General features: G+C 43.2%; 1 protein-coding gene across 1 annotated transcript in view; it reads left to right on the top strand.

Moving 5' to 3' along the window:
• Galnt14 (polypeptide N-acetylgalactosaminyltransferase 14) overlaps nt 1-20,619 on the top strand; it is a 217,500-nt gene that overhangs the window by 138,571 nt on the left and 58,310 nt on the right. Inside the window, exon 2 of the mRNA XM_042696764.1 lies at nt 2,708-2,877. Within this exon, the coding sequence (XP_042552698.1) occupies nt 2,708-2,877 (170 nt within the window). The remainder of the gene's footprint in view (nt 1-2,707; nt 2,878-20,619) is intronic.

The following is a 20,619-nucleotide window of genomic DNA, read 5'->3' as shown; positions in this document are numbered from 1 at the left end:
TCCAGTGAGCTTAAGTAAGCTACCTATCAAAGCTTTCTAAGCTAATCCATCCTGGAACAAATAGGGGTTTGGGAGGAGTCTGTGATGATCTCTGTTCATGCATAACTATGAAATGTTAATGTTGCTATCTTAAACTCACCTTCATTCTTATACAATACATTCAGTTTTCCCTGTAGGAAAGCCCAGCTCCCCATGCAGGCTGTATCACCTCAAGGGGTATCAGTGTAGCAAGCTATAAAGGAAATCTGCACACGTGATACCTTGAGAGAGAGAGAGAGTCCTTCTACTGATGTCTCCCACTGACAGTTCATATCACTTCTCTTGCCAGTTTGGCTATTGTTCTGGCTAGAATTCCAGCTGAGTTCTCACTGCACCCTCCTCTGAAAAGCAGTTCCTACCAGATATGCTGAGGATGCTCAACTATCTTGTAATGACAAGTACGATGCTTGACTCTGTGCCTCTGTTTTGGTGTGAGTAGAGAGTAGGGGGCTGGGATGATAGGTTATAGGCCCTCATAGAATCCTCTTTTGTTGCTATGGGTTCTTGACCCTCTACTTGCTTCTCCAGCAGATGAATAGATCCATTCAGTGTTTTCCAACAGAATCCCACTTTCATAAATCAGGTGAGATAATCAAGGTCACTCTCCAACTAGTCTCTTTGTGGAAGTTTTCCTCTCTCTACTCCATCTCATATTTGTGATCAAAGACAGTTTCCCAATGACCTGCTTCCTAAGACTCCAGCTTTCCTTCCTCATGTCCTTGTTGCAATCCACATTCCAGACTCTGCCCTCTTGATTTAGCTGTTCCTTGAATAGCCCTTGCCTCCTTATGATGGTTAATTTAATATATCAACTTGACTGGGCCCTGGAGTGCCCAGACATTTGATTGAGCATTATTCTTGGTGCATTATTCTTGGTGTGGTACATCATTGAGGGTATTTGTGGATGAGATTATCATGTGGATGGGAAGACTGAGTAAAGCAAATTGTCCTCCTGTACTTGATGGACTCATTCATTCCACCAAAGCTGGAACAGAATAATGATACCAAGAGGGAACTCCTCCTGCCATACTCTCTTTGACCTGGACATTGCTTTTGTCTTACCCTTGGACTCAATGTTAGCTGTGTCTGGATCTCCAGCTTGGCTACTGCAGATCTTTGGCAGCTTCCATATCATGTGAGCCAATTTTGTATAAATTTTTAAAATAATCTCTCCATAAACTTAACTCTCTATCTCTAGCTCAGTCACTGTGTCTTGCTGTGTCTCTGTCTCTGCCTGTCTTTTTCTGTCTCTCTTACTTAAAATAGCCCTAATTAATTTACTGCCTTTATCTGGTTTTTGTTACATACTTATTTTCTCCTCAGTCATCCTTTAAGTGAAGCCAAGTCCCTACCCATTCTTCAAGATTTAACTCATTGGACCCTCATCTAGAAACTATTCTATTTCACTTTTCTGTGCTTTCAACTTTGTCACTGAGATTATGTGACTAAGCTCACATGGTATGACATGGCATAAGTATGTCCAGGCATGTCTGTCTTTAACATTACAGTTTCCTCTAGGTTAGGGATCATTCCCACCTCCCTCCTCTCAGAGCACTATGAGGCTCTCAATTTATTTAGAGAAATGCAGTGAGTTAAATTGACCGTGAGCCATGGGAGACCGTGGCCCATCCCATGACGGTGGGATGTCAGGGTCACCTCAGGGTGATGTTGCAGCCAGACGTGACAGCTGTTAGGCTGTGGCATTGTACAGTACCGGCTGGGAGTTTCTGAAATGCCCCCACCTAAATTCCCCTGAGCATGTTCTGTAGCAGCAGTATCACAGGATGTTAATAAAATCAATTATTGGATAAAAATCACTGGTTTCCAGAGCTTCATTTTGTGTTATTAGCAGGAGAATGCTGTTCAAAAGGAGATAACAGAAAGGGAAAGAGAGAGATCCATTACCAGATAAGATCACCAGGTGCCTGAGATGAACGTGAAGTGTGGTACGGCCCTCTCCCCTGACAGTGGGGCCTAGCACCTGCTTTGCTGTCTGCTGAGCCTGCTTTGGGCCTTCCTGCTCAGATGCCTCAAGCACAGAAAAATGACTCTTCCCTCAGATGAGCTGGGGGCTCCCTTCAGAGGATACAGCGTGAGACTCTTGTATAACAATTGGGGTCAGGAACATAGGAATGAGTATCTCATGTTTGGTAACAGCCCTGTTTCTGATGGGTTGCACATTATTATAGATGGATCATCTATTTTCTGTACCAACCTTTCCCGTGGCAAAGGAGGACAGGATGATGGTCCTGGAGTGCCTGCTCTGTGACAGCCATTGTCCCAGCTCGTCTCCAGTCTCCCTGGAGAGATGTGCTACTTGAGAGAGAATACTACAATTCAAGTCCCAGTCCTGCTACTTCCTCATTGTGAATGTGGACCAGAGCTTACCTATGAAGACTATTTTCTCACTTGCCCAGTGGGAATATGAGCAATTTTGTGAGAATTATATGAGTTAAGGTCCTTGAACAGTGTCTGCTATGTAGCACTCAGTAAATGGCAATGACCATTGTTGACATTGTTCTGATGGGATTGTTAATGCTCTGTCTCTGGCTTCATCTTCAAGCCTGACATTGCCAGAATAAGCCCCATCTCTGGGCACTGTGGATGGATGGAAGTGACTGGCAGACAGGTAAACCATTCTCATAGACTTCTCATTTGTGTTCCATAGCCTTCTGATGCTGACTGGGACGACCTGTGGGAGCAATTTGATGAGCGGAGGTATCTGAATGCCAAAAAGTGGCGTGTTGGTGATGATCCGTACAAGCTATATGCTTTCAACCAGAGGGAGAGTGAGCGCATCTCCAGCAATCGGGCAGTTCCAGACACTCGCCATAAAAGGTACCTCCTCCTCTTGCTTTCAAACCACCACTCTCCATCCTGCCTTCATGTCAGGCTGGATCAATAGTAGGCTTGATGTGGGGGCCCACTCCATGTCATGCTCAGCACTGAGAACTGGAGCAGCCTAGCTATTTGCCACCAGTTGGATACTAAAGAGAGAACGATGTGGTAATTTACCATTTGTGATACTGCTTATCACTGTGAGCCGTCACAAAGTTCCTACTTGCTTCCAGGAGGCTGAAGAGGATAAAAGCCCACCTGAGAGAGAATGGCTACCCCCACACCTTGTGACCACCAGAGGAAATACTTCCTGTGAACTCAGAAGTGCTTAGTTAGAGCTGGCAGATTCTCACAGCCTGCCTGGCTTCCAAAGTGGGGCATAGGAGGATGGGAACACCCTGCCGAAGTCATCTTGGTGTCTCCTCTGGCATTAAGAGAGTTCCTGTGACAGCTAGTAGAAAGAGAAGCCAAGGGACGTCTTCACTTAGTGTTGGTTCTGCTGTCTGCTTGCCTGCCACCCTCTTGGACGGGCCATTTCTTCAGTTGGTGACAGAGATCAGGCCTGGCACTGTTAGGAACTTTATTTCCCAGTTTTCTTTTTTTTTTTTTTTAAATTTTATTTCATTGTAAAGATGCTCTACAGAGGGGTTATAGTTACATGAATTTTCTTTAAAGGAGGCTTTGCGAAGGTATTTTGTCTGATTGCCAATCTAAGTGATAGCAGCCTTTATGCTTACTGGTGAAGCCTGAATGAACAGATTGGTCTCAACTCTAGAACGTTGCTTGTGACCTCCATGATGCCTCTCATTCTCTATTTGTTTGGGTTTGATGGGTTTGAAAATCCTCTGTGTATGGCCCTCTGTGTTGCCAAAACAATCCTGCTCTCTGTGACTGGGCACTGATAGATGGATGGGATTTAGTACAAGGGAGTAAGGATTTCCATGACTTACGAGGTTCATTATGCTAATGGTTCTTCAGTTGGTACTATGTGAAGGCATGTAGACTCAGTTTCCCCAATTTGGCTTTACAACTCCGAATCCTTATCTTATGTCATAGTATGGATCCTGTGGAAGTACTCAGCTGGTTCTCATTAACCATTATTCCCCAAAGAGGTGGACTCTTGGTTTCCCCATGAAAATAGCAAGGAAGGATGATATTCTGGCTTCTAATCCTGTCTGTGAATTTATCTCTGCCCTAAAAATAGCATATCCTTTCATTAGCAGCAGTGTCTGGCCTCCCCCAATGCCAGAGACTGAGACATGGGGTCCCTCCTACTCCTTTCTATTGGCCTGAAAGCTTCTTAAAGTCAATATCCTATTTAAGTTCCTATTTAAATTCCCTAGTCCTTATCCTGTTCCTTGCCATCTGAGAGAATATTATGTAAATATCAGGTTCTTTTATTTCTCTGAGCAGACACTACACATAGGAGAGTAGGCAAGAGGGCACAGACAGGCTGAGACCACGGGTCTCCTGGTTCCTTCTTATTCTGAGCCTAGATGCCAGAGCCCTCAGGAAGGCACAAGGGTACCTCCTACCCAGGGAGTTTGCTGGTGCATTCAAGTGAGAGCCCCCAAGGGACACCTGCGGAAAGGAGACACCAGGAAGTCACTGAGCGAGCAGGCACCAGGGGATATGGAATGGGACTGTTTCTACACTCTTCTCTGCTATGCAAAGCAAAAGTCAAAGTCTGACAAGGGTAGACTTGTGCTAGTAGGTGACAACAAACTGAGCCCATCCCCAAGGAGCCAAACTCAGTCAGCCCCCAGGCTCTGCACATTCCCAGTGGGCTCCATCTGTGAAGAGGCTGTGATCGAAGAACTGAGAAGATAGAGACAGAATTTGCACACCATTTGGGAAGACAAAAAGGGAAAGCATATCTACCATATGTCCGCCTCCCAGCAGCAATCTTGTCCTACAGGAACTGGGATTATGTCACTCAGAGTTTTGAGTTTGTAGGACTTTGAATGAGCAGGAAGATGAAAGGTCAGGAGACAGAATCAGGGCAAATGCCTAGGTTTCGGAAGTCAAGTGGGCAGTTGTGAGCCACCACATTGCTTTCATAGTCCTAGGCTACAGCAGCAAGAGACATTGAATCAGCCAGCCCTAGGCAGAGTTTGGTAAAGTGCTGCCCCCTGCTGGTATCACCCTTGTGCTTAATGGGAATTCCAGAAGCTGTCAAGGAAGCCCTGGGCCAGTGCCCCTCTAGCTAGAGGAGTTCTCCCTTTCAGCCTTAGTTTCTCAGGGAAACCATGGCTCTGAACCTGAACTCACCTGTTAAATCCCCTAGTCCTTCTGTAATTCATCCTGATATATTTTGACTTCATTTTGATGTGGGAGCTGTGCTTTGCTTTCAGGGACCAACAGAGCCCTAAGACTCATTTTAGGGCCTTCTCGTCTTGGTTCTGACTAGCTGTAGATGCTGGTCACAGACATTGTATAGTAGGGAGTCTTACCAGCAGCACTGCTGACATTTGGGGCTGAATGATACTTTATTGTGCATAGGGGATTTCAGCAGCATCTCTGACATCTACTTACTAGATACCAATAGCACACCCTGTCCCCTACCAAGTAGCAACAATCAAAACTGTCCCCGGACATTGGCTTATGTCTCCTAGAGGACAAAACTGCAGTGAGGGACACTGTTGTAAATATGACCTTACCATTTTACATAAATTCTCAAAAAAGCGATACATATATGCATGACCAACCTCATCACCAGCAATAGGATGGTACCAAACTTTCTCCACAAAGCTCATCAAGAGGATGCCAGTGTCAGAACATAAACTCTGAGATGAGAATGCCCTGTTTCTAATACTAACTGTGTCTGGAAAACTGAATGAACTTAGTTACTCCCTCTACTTCACCATACCTCAGTTTCTTCTTTTGAAAAACAGAGGATAAAAATAACAGTGATGATCCTATTTAGTTTCTCAAAGGGTCAAATAAATTCAGGTGCAAGTAACTGCTACATAGACATTTTCAGTTGGGCTTTGATGACTTGATTTGTGGGCAGGCAGATGCTGCAGAGCCTGGAATGGAAGGGTCTTCTAGAAAACCAGAGATATTCAGACATGAGGTACAACCCTACCTCAAACTAAGGAAGCACCAACATCCAAGAATCAGGAAGAGGAAGGAAGATTACATGTTAGGCATGGTGGGGGGGGGGAGGGAAGAAGGGATGGTAGAGGTGAGTGGGTTTCAGAGTAATATAAATAGAATCAAACAAACTGGACTGTTGCTCATGAGCACTGGCCTTAGCAGTTCTCGATTTAAGCTTCTATTAAAAGAAGCAGCACTCAGGAGTTTTCTTAAATACTGATATCAGTCAGCAGAAGTGTTGCCATTCTAAGCTCCCCAATTGACTTCAGTGAGTAGTAAGAGTTGAAGCCCACGGCTCTAGGTATATGCTTCTCCAACTTTAGTAGACAAAAAAAGGATGCAATTAAAGTAGGATCCTCTTCTTTTCTTTTCTTTTTTTTTTTTATTGTGAAGATACTGTACAGAGGGGTTACAATTACATGGGCAAGATAAGGACTACATTTCTTATCAAGCATTGTAGCCTCCTCCTTTGTTTCCCCTCCCCATCCCTTCCCATCCTCCCCCCGCCCCCCCCACCCAATGCTTCCCCCCAACCCCCACTCCCCTCTACCCCCCACCCCCCTCACCCTGCACCAAAGTTATAACGTTCGTTTTTGACATAATGACTTGTACATCTCATTGTTGCAATGGGTCCACCTGTATCCCTATTTAAACGATTTGTTTTTCCCCTTTCCCTCCACAAATTATACCGACATCAAATGCAGTGAAAGCAGGGGTTATACCGTGGGGAAGGGACATACAAAGCAACAAAGAAATCATCTTATAAATATGTTAGAAACAATCTCATGAAAGAACAAAAACATTTGAATACTTACCTTAGGGTTCATTTCCCTAACATCAACTTATCTGACCTTTTCTGCTTGACTCAGACATATATTAGATATTGCAAATAAGGGAAACCATGGGACCTTTGGGCCTGGCTTACTTCACTTAATATAATTTTTTTCCAAGCCTTTCCATTTCCTAACAAATGGGGCAATGTCATTCTTTCTGATGGAGGCATAGAATTCCATTGTGTATATATATACCACATTTTCTTGATCCATTCATAAAGTAGGATCCTTTTAAAAAGATTCTTTCCTCTCTCTTTCTCTCTTTCTTTCTCTTTCTTTCCTTCTTTCCCTTTCTCTCTCCTCCCTTCCTTGTCTTTCCTTTTTCTTTCTTTCTCTCTCCTTTTCTCACTCTCTCTTTCTCTCTTTCTTTTTCTTTCTGTGTTGGTATGGGAGTTTGAATTAAGGGCCTCATGCTCTCTTGGAATTTTCAATTAAGATTGAATACTTGAGCCATACTTCTGTTTCTGGATTTCTGTGGTAAACTGGAGATAAGAGTCTCATAGACTTTTCAGCCTAGGCTGGCTTTGAACTGTGATTCACAAGAGCTCAGCCTCTTGAGTAGCTAGAGTTATAGGGTTGAGTCACCAGAGCCCCTCTGAGATTCTCCCTTTCTAACAAGCTTTCAGGTGATACCAAACGGCACTGATCTGTGGATCACACTGAATAGCAAGTGTTCAGAGCAGTGGTTCTCCATGTCTGGTTTCCCCAATTAGTAGAAAAGTAGCATCAACATCCTGAGAACTTTCTAGAAATGCACATACTTAAACTTCACCCAGAAATTTCTGGGGATGGAAACCAGTGACCTGGCTTGGTAAACAAAGGTGACTTCAAGGCCTGCTTATTTGGAAACCATACAGCCTAATCTTACTCTTGTGGCTTTTCTTTATGGCCCAGATGAAACCCATGGTTGATTTGGTTCAATAGGAAGGCTCAGAGTTGCAGTAGAAAGTAAGAGGTCCTGGAATAATGACCCTTTTCCTCTTATCTTGGTGACACAAAGTGTGTCTCTGACCCTGTGAGATTGGCCTCTGCTTCCTTCATTCCGCTTTTTCCCTGGTTCCTTTGTCCACAGAGTCCATGTTCTATCATTCCCTGGAAATCATACCATCTTCACCATGAAGTTTCTACTACAGAGCCCTTTCTTAGCCGGTGGCCATTTACCTCCCCTTGGCTCTTGGCTCCTTCTTGAGATCCATCCCTATTAATACAAGCTTTGCTCTCAATGACCTTCTTTGAGTTTCTATCATGGCCTGAGGCTAGGGTCTTTATTAGTTATAATGTAGGTTTCACTGTAGGAGGACAAGTTAAGCACCTACTATAGTGTCTGGTATGTAACAAAAGTTCAATGGCTTCTCAACAACCAGAGAGAGTCAGATTGGAAATAGCATTGGCTACTCACTTCCACCTGCCTGACGTGTAGAAAGGAAAGGAGAAGCTGAGCTCTCTTCTTGTTTTCATTATCTTCCCCCCCTCAGGGACCTAATCTGAGGAATGGAGAAAGCAGACAGTTAAAGGAAAAGGCTTTTTCCCTTAAAGAGTTCTCATTACTGAAAAGAGAAGAGTGAAGAAACAGCACGTGGGAGGGGTCTGAGCTTATTAAATTTGCTTCCAATTTTCTTACCACAGTAATTGGATTCTGATTTATAGGATGCGTTTGGACAGCGACTGAAACAGAGAACTATTAGCTGAGCATTAGAGCAAGAGCTGCCAAGAAGGCGATGTTGGGGTGAATAGCTTAGGAATCTGAAGATGCCTCACAACAGGGTGGAGGGAGGAAGGTTGTAAGAGTCTTCACCCAGCAGCCACTGTGCTGATTGAATTGCCACATGTATTGGCACAATCCTGTCATTAGGTGCTAAGAGAAGTTTCAGAGAAGCCCAGAGACCTCATTTCTCTGTAGGAAATAGAACAGAGTAACCTTTTCTTTTGGTTCTGTGTCCCATGTAGCCCATGGCATATCATGGGAAGAAGACTGGTGTATCTGGAGCTCAAGGTTGAAGAAGAAGGAGCAAGTAAAAAATCCAAGCTAAGACTGTTCCAGGGTGTGAGGAGTCTTTCCCAGGGTGTACATCCATTTGATCTGATTTTCACAGTCTTCAGGCTGTGACCTGCTCTATGCCTTAGACATGCATATCTCTGCTCAGGCCAGGTAACACAGTGAGTATGAGGAGAACAAGAGCAGGATTTATTACATCCTAGTTCATCTCTCAGCTTCATTGTGTCTTGTATATAACCTCACTGCTTTATCATTCTTAGACCTAGTGCAGTTGTGGATCCATGTGTCCTTTGTTAGTTGGTCTTCAAGGTCCAGATAAGGTCATCTATCCACATAATCCCTGCATATCTCAACTGAACAGAACAAGAGACATTCCAGTTCCTACTTTACCCCTCAAATGGTGTTAGTCCTGTTAACACTGATGAGAGTATAGTTTCAGGTCATTTCCCAGGTCCTGTGGGGTCATGAGGATGAATAAAATGGGCCTTTATCATAGAGGTAGTAACAGTATGTGATAGATATATAAGGAAGAGGAAATGTCTAGTTAGGAAGAGTTCTAGATTTCTCAAAAGAGCTCTGCTGTTCATGAAGCAATGACTAGTCCAATGAAGAGTCCTTGTTTTCCAGAGGTCCTACCTTTACCCTGTTGTCACATTTTTGGTGACAATAACTGGATTTGCTATCATCCCAGCAGCACATAAAATATCTGGCAGACAAGAAGACATACTTCTCAAGCAGGAAGGAAATATTTTGATAGAACAATGAATATTTCTGCTGTTGCCTAGCAATTCCTATTATGGGATTACTTGGATTGCAGGGGAGCAGGTGGCAGGGTGGGCTGCACCGAGTTAGAGCTTTGGAAGCTTCATTAGGTCAAACATCCCTGGCCTGACTGGTTCTGATTGCCCCCCTCCACATATTCTCTCCCCGCCCTAGTTCAGCCCAGTGCTAAATGGTTCAAACAGTGGGGTGCCCATTGCAGGCCTGGAGGGAAAATTCCACACTTCGATACATCTCACCAGGAAGACATTTTTCCTTTGCTCCTTTTCATCCTGGGAAATGAAGGGGCAGTGGCCCAGTCTCTGAACGCATTTCTCCCTTCTTGTATTTACTCGGTTGGAATGGCTGCCAAAGATCATCATCATTTCTCTCCTTGTGTTCGTCACTTAGCAGTAATAGGATAAAAATCTTTACGGCTGGAACGGCTAAGCGTAAAAAATGTTCATATTCCCTCAGAGTCAAGGCTATTCTACCAACTCAGCACAGCTTTAGTGATTCCACATCAAGGCCGAGGGAAGGGGAGGGAAAACCCATCACAGATACTTAGCTTTTGCAAACAAGCTATCCCCATCTGCTACTTTCTGGTCCCTCTTGTGTGCCATTTTTCAACACATGATGTGAGTCCGTTGACAGTGGCTCTGAGTAGCTTCACTGCGGCACATCTCAAAGTTCAGATTGCTCTCTGTGAGGGGGGAAAAAAAGAAATCTGTAGGAGGAGCTTCCATACATCAGGTAGTGGCTCTCCAGCTGAATTAAGTCAGAATTAATGCACAGACTTTTTGCTTTGTATTCAGGCACCTAGATTCTTCCCTGTCCCAGGTTTCAATGAGACTATTTCTATTTTGACCATGTAGCAAATCAAGGGAGATAGAAACCTGCTGGGAAAAGGACAAACCAGGATTAGGTTGGCCTATGTGAGAGAAGGAATTTCCTTCTGGATGGCAAGAAGAGGCTTCTTGAAAGATAAGGCATTTGAACTGGAATTTGGGGATATATACATACTTGAGGATTTTACCTTATGGTAGAAATTCCATGTCGGGATAGGAACATAAGAAAGTAACAAAAGGTAGAAAAATCACAGTGTTCCATAGGAATCTATCCAGTTGACTTGGAGTATGGGACAATGGTGGGGGAGAAGTAGAGAACATTCTTGAAGCAAAACTTGGTTTGATGTCATGTTTAGCCATGTCTTCACTTTATGATAAGGAACATAAAATTAATGCAGTAACACTGGAATGTTCTCATTCTCATTCTGCCATTGCCCTATTGTTCTGGAAACTTGGGAGATGTCTTGAAACACCTCCCTGGCTAGTACCACATTATGAAAACTCCTGAGAAGAGAAGGGGACCAAAGGGGACTGAGCAAATAGGAGCAGTGATGAACCTCCATTAGCCCAGCTTGGATGAACTAGTTAGTTCCAGGAGAGAGCTTGCTATGGGATCTGACACGGGACACCAGCATCCTCAGGATGGGTGGTAGGTATCATTATGGGGAGTCTCTTCCTAGATGAGGTGGAAGAAATCAGACAAAAGTATTGGTACTGGGAAGAAAGGAACTAGGAAGGCATTGGAAAAGGGACCTTTCTTTCAACTACTCAATTTCAGACCAAGACCACTGTGGACTCCTAAGATCTGAGCACAAAAGCAAGACTAGAGATTAATCACACACCTAGTATCAAAGAGATTAAAGGGGCTGGTCAAAGTTCACACTGCTCATCAATGCTTGGCTCTGAGGCTCAAAATCAAATTATTATTATTATTATTATTTTATTAGTCTCCATGAGCACAAAACCTCTTAGGCCCAAATTTACTGAGAGAGACAGACAGACAGACAGACAGACAGCAGACAGAGAAAGAGACAGAGACTGAGACAGAGACAGAGGAAAAGAGAGAGAAGGAGAGAGATAGAACAAGAGAGAGCAAGAGCACCTATGTTTGACTTGTACTTTGGAGGGAGGAGACAAGGTAAAGTGTAAGGTTTCTGGGTTTCCAAATTAAGATCATTTTTATAACTATATTATAGCTTTGCCTAGGGACATAAAAAAGAATATACTTGAATCATCCAAGAAACACAGAAAGTCATCTGGTGTTCTGTCACCTAGCCTACCTCTTAATAGGTAGATGACTTAAGAAAAACATTCGTGGCTTTGAAAGGTGCTGAGTAACCTAGGTTTTTGGAGGCGATGTCTCTTCCTCCTCTCTGGGTTTGCCTCCTGCATTTCACACTATCAGAGGAATGAAGAAGGAAAAGAGGTTACAGATAGAGATGCAGAAATATGTTCCATGCCAGGATGGGAAATTGGTTTGATTAAATATTGACATGAGGATTTCATTCTGAAAATTACTGAGTGTAATGCTATTAGTGACCTATCAGTAACAAAACAGATAAAATCTGGAACATAGAAACTCCACACAAGCAAGGTCCACAGGTAGAGGACAGGGAAGTCCCTGACTGCCTACCTCAGGCCGCTGTAACATCGTGTGGGACGTTACAGCCATTGCCCATAAGTTTCTGGTTTCAGTAACACATAGGGGATATAGCATCAGATTTCTCTATTCTGAATTATCTTTTTTAATGCAGTTTTTTATTGTTATTATAAAGGTAATATACAAAGGGGTTATAGTTACATAAGTCAGGTAAAGAGTACATTTCTTTTTGTACAATGTCATCCCTTCCTTCACTCTCTCCAAAATTATCTTTTTTAAAAAAATGGGTTTTGGCTGTGTACTTTGAAATGACAGGAGGATGGCTGGGGAGAATTGGCAGTCTGCATTCTGAGATGTTCTCTTTAGTGCCCTGAGAGAAATGGTGGGGTGAAAAATTCAGCATTGTTGAGCTTGGCTTCAGTCTTGTTTCTTTCATAGATTGCATTGTGTTGAATTTCTTCCTGGATTCTGAAATTTTCCTGAAGACCAAAATCTGCTCCAACACACACACACACACACACACACACACACACACACACACACAATCACACTTCAACCTGTGTAGCTTGCAGAATTTCTCCAGAAAGAACACACTCACGTTCCTAATGTTCCTATGTCACGAATTTTTCTAAAACAATACACCCATGCTTTTTGTTCTAGATAAGAAGAAGACATTATTATCAGTCACCAGAATTCACCCTCGTACCTCTGCTCCATTGGCACATCCCTTTTCCATAAGCACAACTGTCCTGGCTTTGAATACCATAAATTAATGTTGCTTGTTTTTGAACTTTATAGAACTGGAATGAGTCATTTTGCAGTCATTTGGATTTCTCAAAAATTATGTGTGTGTAATTCAGCCACATTTTGGGAGGCACAATTTGTTCTTTCTGATTGCTGGGTGGTATTCTTTTGTATGAAAACATTACAATTTATCTATCTATTCAATTATTAATTCTCATTTTGGGTTTTTACAGTTTGAGGTTCTTATGAATAGATGATATCAATCTGTGATTTATATTATCTTGTCTTCTGGTGAGCATGCATATGCATTTCTTTTCTCTTCTTTTCCCTCAGTACTGAGATTTAAACTCTAGACCTTGTGTTGCTAGGTAGGAACTCTGCTACTAAGATTTCCATCTGACCATACCCTTTGTCTAAGAATCAAACACAGAGCCTGATTCTAAGTCTTCCCTTAGCAGTTTTTTTCTCTTTTGGTTATTTATCTATTTATTTGGCATTTTGCCCAACAATCTAAGGCAAAGTAATAAAATAAAGAAAAATAACTAGGCTAAGCATCAGAATACCCATGTCCTTTCTAAGAAAACACCTCCAACCCCTTTGAGTTTTTAAGTGTCCATTTCTATACATGTAAGAGGAAAAAAAGTCAGTTGGAGACGTTTATTGGGGTCATTTCCAGCTCTGACTGTAAGAATGTGCGGGAACTAGCTTAAGGGCGGAATCAGGTTGGAAGCTATTTCCAGAAACATGATGCCCTCCTGATCGGCAGCATCTCCCTCCCCCAAGATCCTAGATTAATCTTTCCTCTTATACACTCCCCTTTTTAACAGGGCTCAAGGGCCCTGCAGAGCCATTAGCAGGCCTTTTTTTTATTGCTGCCCGCTCCATTTCCTCAAGCCAGCCCTCCCTGCCTGTCATATCTTCCATGTGGTGGAGGTTACCAGACCCTTCCCAGACTGATACACAAGCTTTGGTTATGTTCACGTGTCTTTTCACTTGCCGGAAAACCCATCAGATCCATTTGCTCCTGGAGCTGACAAAGCTCCTGAGTGGTTGTTTGATGCACACAGTGGTCACCTGCCCACATTTTTCAGACAAGGATAAAGAGTTAGAGCACTTCAATTTGTTTTTCCTTCCACACCCAGAACATGGTCATGTGCGATTACCTTTCCCCCTAGTGTTTCAAAGAACTATCACCAGCTTGCATGATTTAAGGTATGTGCCTCTAATGCCAAGAAGAAACAGGGCTAGTAGAATTGCCTTGAAAAAATTCTGAGCCTCTCATGACTGGGACCAGAGAGCCCGCAGCAATTCTTAAATAAAAAGATAAACTATAGTAATGCCTTAGAATGAGACTATTTGGACCTTGAATTTATAAAGGACTTAAAGTGCTTTTCATCTCTTTCTTGTGATGTTCTCAAATATGGGTAAGAGAGTCATGGCAATGTCAGGAAAGGAAGCTGCTATGGTTTGAATATGAAAATTCTCTCACTGGCTCCTGTGCTGAAGACTTGGTGCACAGCCAGCGGTGTCTTTGCTTCCTGTCTGCTATGAGGTGAACAACTTTCTCTGTCACACGCTTTGACCACTATGATGTTCTGATCAAGGTCATGGGACCAAGAAACTATGGACTGGACCCTCTGAAACCATGATCTAAAGTTAATCTTTTCTCTCTTAGGTTATATCTATTAGATATTTTGTCACAGCAGCAAGGAATGTTCACTAATATAGAAGTTGAGTCCCAGGCAAGGGAACTAGTTGACTAAGGCCTATGACTTTTTCTCACAAACCCAGAACATTGTCATTACCTTTCCCCTTAGTGTTTCAAAGAATTGTCCTCAGCTTGCATGACTTAAGGTATGTGCTTCTAATGCCAAGAAGAAATGCAGCTAGGAGAATTGACTTGAAGAAATCTTGAGCCTCTCATGCTAGGGAGTAGAGTACCTGCAGCAATTCTTAAATAAAAAGATAAACTATACTAACTCTCTATGTCCTAGCTCTGTAAACTTTAGATAAAATGTCTCTACCACTTACTAACTGGCCCTTAGGTGAGTTACTCAAACTCTCCAAAGACTCTATTTCTTTATCTTTAAAATGGGAATAATTATGATCCTTAGAATGGGGTAAAATAATTTCATGTCAAATTCTGAACATAGTTTTCTAACATCTTTAAGTACTTGGGGACTGCTAGCTGTGGCTGAGAGGAGTGAAATTATTTCTAGCATCAGGGCCAGCATTAGCATAAGCCCAGTGACCTTTCCATTGTTCTGCAGCTATGGATAAAAAGCACCTCAGGGAATTAGAGCAAAAATGGGACAGGTGTGGAGGTGGAGAAAGGGATGATGGGTAAGATGAGCTTGGAGAAGTTCTGGCCCAGGTCTGCTCTCTACCTCGGAACTAGACTTCTGTGGCTCATGCACGATGGGCTGAGCTAAACACAGGCGGGGGTGGGGGGGGGGGTATCAGGGAAGTCCTCACAGAGTTCTGGGCCACCTCCACATCCCCCTCACCTTTCCATGCCTGAGTGTTCCATTTGCTTGAATGGCATGCTCCCTTTAAATACAGGGAAGCAAAGAAAGTGTTGAGGCTGTTGCAACACCATGTCTGGTGAAGTTTGTTCTTGAAAGATGCTGAGGAGAGAAGCCAAGGCCAGCAGAAGGCGTGATGTAGGGCCTGGGGCCAGCAAGTACAAAAAGTGTTTGATGAGAGATGAAAAGAGCAGGAGTGTAGATGACAGCTGTGGGTGGAAGCAGCTGTGGAAAGGCGCTCTGATCCCGCCCTGGTGACAGACAGTGGGATGGCACAGGGAAAGCCACATGAGGACTTGGGTGGCTGGAAAACCTCTGCCAGGAGCTCTGGACCACTGGGCCAGTTGGACCCCTGACACTGGCAAGGGGGAATATCTATAAATGCCTCTGGCAGGTTTCCTAGGTGATCTTCAGGCCACAAGAGAAAAGCCCTATGTTGATTAAAGCTTTATCATACTCACACCGTTCTCACCTTAATACTTTGTCTGACCTTGCAATAAGCCAGAGCAGCCATGCTGTGTCACCTGCTCCTGCTTTCCCCACTTCCATCTCTCCATGCTTCATCATAGTGACAGTTCCTCTATTCCTTACCCAAAGCTCTCTGAGCTTGCCTGGGCCGCCTCTCCAGACACCTTTCCTCAGCTCTGTTCCCTCTCAAGCCAGTTCCATCCCTCCCATTCACCCTTGACCCTAGCCTAGAGTTGTACCATAATTCTCTCTCTTCCACATTTTGTTTAGTCTGCTTCTTGGTTATCTGTTGGGCTCTGCACCTGCACCAACTCTTCAGCTACTCCTCTCACCTGTGTAACTACAGCAACCCCAGCTTTTTCTCTTGCTTGGCTTAGGGCCATGCCATTCCATGCTTTTACCTCCAAGGCTGAGAGATTTCCAAGCACAACTCTCAACTGACAGCCTTTTTCTGACACCCTTGCTGGGCTGTCAGCTCACAGCCCTGCAAGACTCCAATCCACACCCTAAAGGCAGGCCAGGGCTCATTGTTCACAGGGCTCATTGACTATGTTGGAAGGTCTGGCCTCTTTGTTTTCTATTGCTGATTTTCTCTGCTTAAGACACTCCACACACTCCTTTTTTCTTTTGGGAATCTAGATAGAAAGTTCCCTCTGGGAAGACATCTGCTTCACTGGGCTGAGTTCAAAACCTGCTCCTGAACTCTCATGCTCATTGCTAAACTCATCACCTATGCACTGCAAACCCCAGTTTAATTGCTTGACATGGGATAAAGAGGCTGACTTCTCTTTGTGTTTCCAGAGCTCAACACAGTGCCTGGCCCTCAGAATCTATTAATCATGTCAGCCCCATGAATAGGGACCCAAGGACTGCTTTGCGTATTCATTCTTGAACTGTCTTCTAAAACATTCAACTCAGAGTGGAGGCATAGGAATGAATCCTCAGAACAGAGTGAGAAAATCAAATCATGGGAAATTTAAAGCCACCTTTACTCATGAAGAATTCTCTTGTTTGTCCATAAATCCAGGACCATAATTGGCAAATTCTTATTGATCATACTGCTCCCCTGACATGTAGTAGGTACCTTATATATGTTCTCTTGGTTACGCTTCCTAGACTGCCTATGATCCTGGGTTTAGAGCTGAAGAAATTGACTCCAGTAGATGGAGTAACTTGCTCAAAGGATTATGAACAAGTAGGAACACAGCTGTCCCTACGAGGACAACTATGTGGGCAGAGGCAGTCTATCAGAAATGTGTGGAGGATGTGACTTGAGCTGAACCATGCTCAGTAGTTACATCTCAGGTCCCTTCAGAAGGGAAGGTGGCTCCAGGAACTTCTAATGACTGCTTGGACAGGTGCAGCATGGGCTTGGAATATCTACCAGGCTTAAGAGGATGCAGAGTCTTCAGGCTACATTAGACCTCCAGAAATGACCAATGATCACCCCCGGATCACTTTGCTTTTCTAGAAAACTTAGGACACTTGTACTGACCTGCTGACCCCTTGAAAGTGAGTCAGATACTGAGATTGAGTAGAAGCCATAGAGGGCAATTCATTTTCTGCAGGCTCTCTGGACACTGCAAGGACATGACCTGTATCAGCTGATACCAACACCACCCAGGTGGCAGGGGTGTGTGTGTGTGTGTGTGTGTGTGTGTGTGTGTGTGTGTGTGTGTGTGTGTGTGTGTGCATGCGCACATGTGTGCATGCATGCATGGGTGTGCAAAGTAAAGAATTTTCCAAAGGCAAAAGCAGAACCTCTTGATAGATGCAGCACCTCACTGGGCCCAGCAAGTGTGAAGGTGGGCCAGGACTTGTTTTTATAATGTTTCTTGCAAAAGCTTCTTCAGTATCTGGAAGCAGGGCTCCTTCACATCTTATTTTAGCCCTGCTTGAATCGTAGTGCAGAATAGTAATAATAGATAACACTTATTGAATCCTCACTCTGTCTTAGTTATTCTTCCCAGCACTCTAAATCTGTACAATGATTCTTGAGGTAGGTGCTGCCATTCCTCCTCTCTCTGTAGAGGAGATTTTGAGGTCAGTCAGAGTCTGGGGATAAAACCAGACTCTGACTCCCAATTCATCAGCTCCATCACAAGCTCTACCACAAGGTGGTCTTTAGGACCACCTGGATTCACTTACTCACTCACTCATAAATATTAGTTTAAAGAGTGCAGGCTGGACAGTTCTTGAAGGCTGGAAGGTTACAGGATGTGCCCACACTTGCTAAAGATGGTGTTCCATGACATAGTCTCATGATGTTCCCCAGGTTTTCTATCTAGAAGCTGAGAGGATGGATACTCTACTCCATCCTTTTACCTGAAGGGAGAAACTTCTTCACATAGAAGCACCTTAGATCAAGCTTGGAGCCTATGACTCGGGGAGTGGGCAGCTCAGATGTGGTCTGCTTGAAGGTTGGATGCCACACACTTCTCCAGGGACTCTCAAATGTGTGTTCATGGAAAAGCCCAAAGAGGGGGTAAAAGCAAAAGCTCCTACACCTTCCCACCTATGATCCTTCTCCCAAATCTGCCTTTGTCACCTCCTTTTGCTCTCAGTTTTGTGCCCCTAAATCTGACCTAAACCCCAGCTCTGCCATACAGCTTCCTGATGATTCTCCCTACTTGCAACCTCTTCCCATTTTTACAGCAATCCTTACACATTGCTGTCCCAACATGACTCTTGCCTACCTTTCAATGCCACTAGAAGTCAACGTTAGCCAACACCTGAACATCAGCAGCACTAAGAACAGAGTAAGGACTAATAATTGTAAAAGAAAGGAGAAGGAGCTTTTTTGTCTTTGATGTTAGTATTTATGTTGTCCACCCTTGGCATCTCATCTTATGCCAGAAAACATACATCAGGATTTAGTAGAACAAACCTTTGACAGTTACCAATTGGTAAATTAGTGCAAGTCTTAAAGCTGAATTTTGTGATTGGAAAAAATTATTAATTGTTCTAGATTATGGCTTTTCTAATATTTAGCTTTTCTTTCTTTTATGAAATGATGGGATTTTTCTACAAAATAAGATGCTGCAAACCTAATAATGATTTTTATTGTTTCTTACTTATACAACACCTGGAAATCATTGTTTGATATTTATGTTGAAATTTTAAATTGGATTAGATTTAAATTTTAAGTTCAGTAATCACTTAAAATAATGATATCCAGTATATCTACATATCTAATTTAAAGAGTTTTAGGATTCATATGTAAAAACCAAAAGTAAAAGAAGCAAATGAAGCTGGGTGTGATGGCTCATGTCTGTAATCCTAACTTCTTGGAAGGCTGAGATTGGGATGATCATGGTTTGAGGCTAGCCTGGGCAAAAAGATATCATGACACTCCTCTAATTGGACCATGGTAACATGCCTCTATCATCCAAGCTATGGTAGGAAGAATAAATAGGAGGACTGATATTGAAGCTGACCCAGGCAAAAAGTAAATCCTATTTCAAAAATAACCAGAACAGAAAGGCTGGATGTGTGGCTCAAGTGGTAGAGCACCTGCCTAAGAAGTGTGTTCAGACACAAGGACCACACAAAGAAAAAGCAAGTAAAGTCAATTTTAGCAGATTTGTGCCAACACGTTGTCATTTCAGTATGCAATCAATGTAAAAACACACCACGGAAACATTTTGCATTCTTTTTCACACTAAGTCTTTGAAATATTGTGTGCATTTCACACTCATAGCCCATCTTCATTCACACTGGGCATATTTTCGCATGCTCAGTAGCTGCATGTGGGCAGTGGCTACCATATTAGGTGTTACCTTCTAGAAGAGAGTCTCTGAGCCACAGTAGGAGCCCATTCTTGATGAAGGAAATCTTGTTCATCTTTTCTGGGAATTAGGTAAACAAGAACATCCTGACCTTTGAAGCTCAGGTAATAGAAAAAGCTTAAGAGTTCTCTGTAGATCCCAGATGTTCTCCCAGAACAACTTCAGCCCAGGGCTTTCTGTTTGCTTTACTGTGGCTCCGTACTCCAGGTTCAGGGCTTTTCTTCAGTTTGGCTGATTTGTTCACTCTTTGCTGCATTCTTGACATTGACCCTCAATCTCTACAGCTCCCTAATGCTACTGTCACTCATAGCTTAGCAAAGGACATGTTCTGCTCTGGCTTTGGCCCTATGGAAGCCTCACCTGCTTTTCTTCACTTACCTATGAACTCATTCCTCAGACATTTAGTTATCATACTAGGTACTGAGGTGACAACCATAAACATCTGTTTTCATTTTAGCAGCAGCTAAAGAAAAGGCAATTGGAAAAGCCTCAGGAGATGGAGAAAGGTTTCCTAAGAGAAGTAACTTTTAAGACAAAATTATAAGAGAAAAATAAATACCAGGCCTCAGAAGAGAGAAGAGTACAGGCCACCAAAAATGGTGAGTCATGATGATGAGCACTTAGATTGCATTTAAGAAATGTAGAAGATGCAGTTTTAGAAAGATCATTGTAGCTGTAGCATACATGATAGATTCGAAAGGGATAAAGCTAGTTAGGAAGTTAATGTAATCATTTAGAAAAGACAGGATGAGAATGTAGGGAAGCATCCAGATGGGGAGATAAGAAAGAGAAATCGACATGACTAGGTTTAATGAGATTGGGCATTGGGGAGAAGGGAGGCAGGGTTATAGAATATCTCTTGGGCTTGGATACATGGTTGATGGTGAGCTTAGCAGCATAGAATTGATGGTCTTGGTTGCAAGGTGGATAAAGAAATTGTTCCTAGGAACATTGTGAGGAAGATGCTCATCAGGAAGCAGGTGAGGGCTAGGTACAAACAAGGGGCAATAAAAGCCTTAGAAGCCAGTGAGAGGTTCCAGAGAGGAGGAAGACTGAAAAAAATAAAAGCCTGGAAGGTAGGG

The sequence above is a fragment of the Dipodomys spectabilis genome, unplaced genomic scaffold (genome assembly GCF_019054845.1).
Source record: "Dipodomys spectabilis isolate Male_0828 unplaced genomic scaffold, ASM1905484v1 ptg000210l, whole genome shotgun sequence".
Taxonomy (NCBI): Eukaryota; Metazoa; Chordata; class Mammalia; order Rodentia; family Heteromyidae; genus Dipodomys; species Dipodomys spectabilis.
This window is presented reverse-complemented; position numbering and strand designations above follow the sequence as displayed.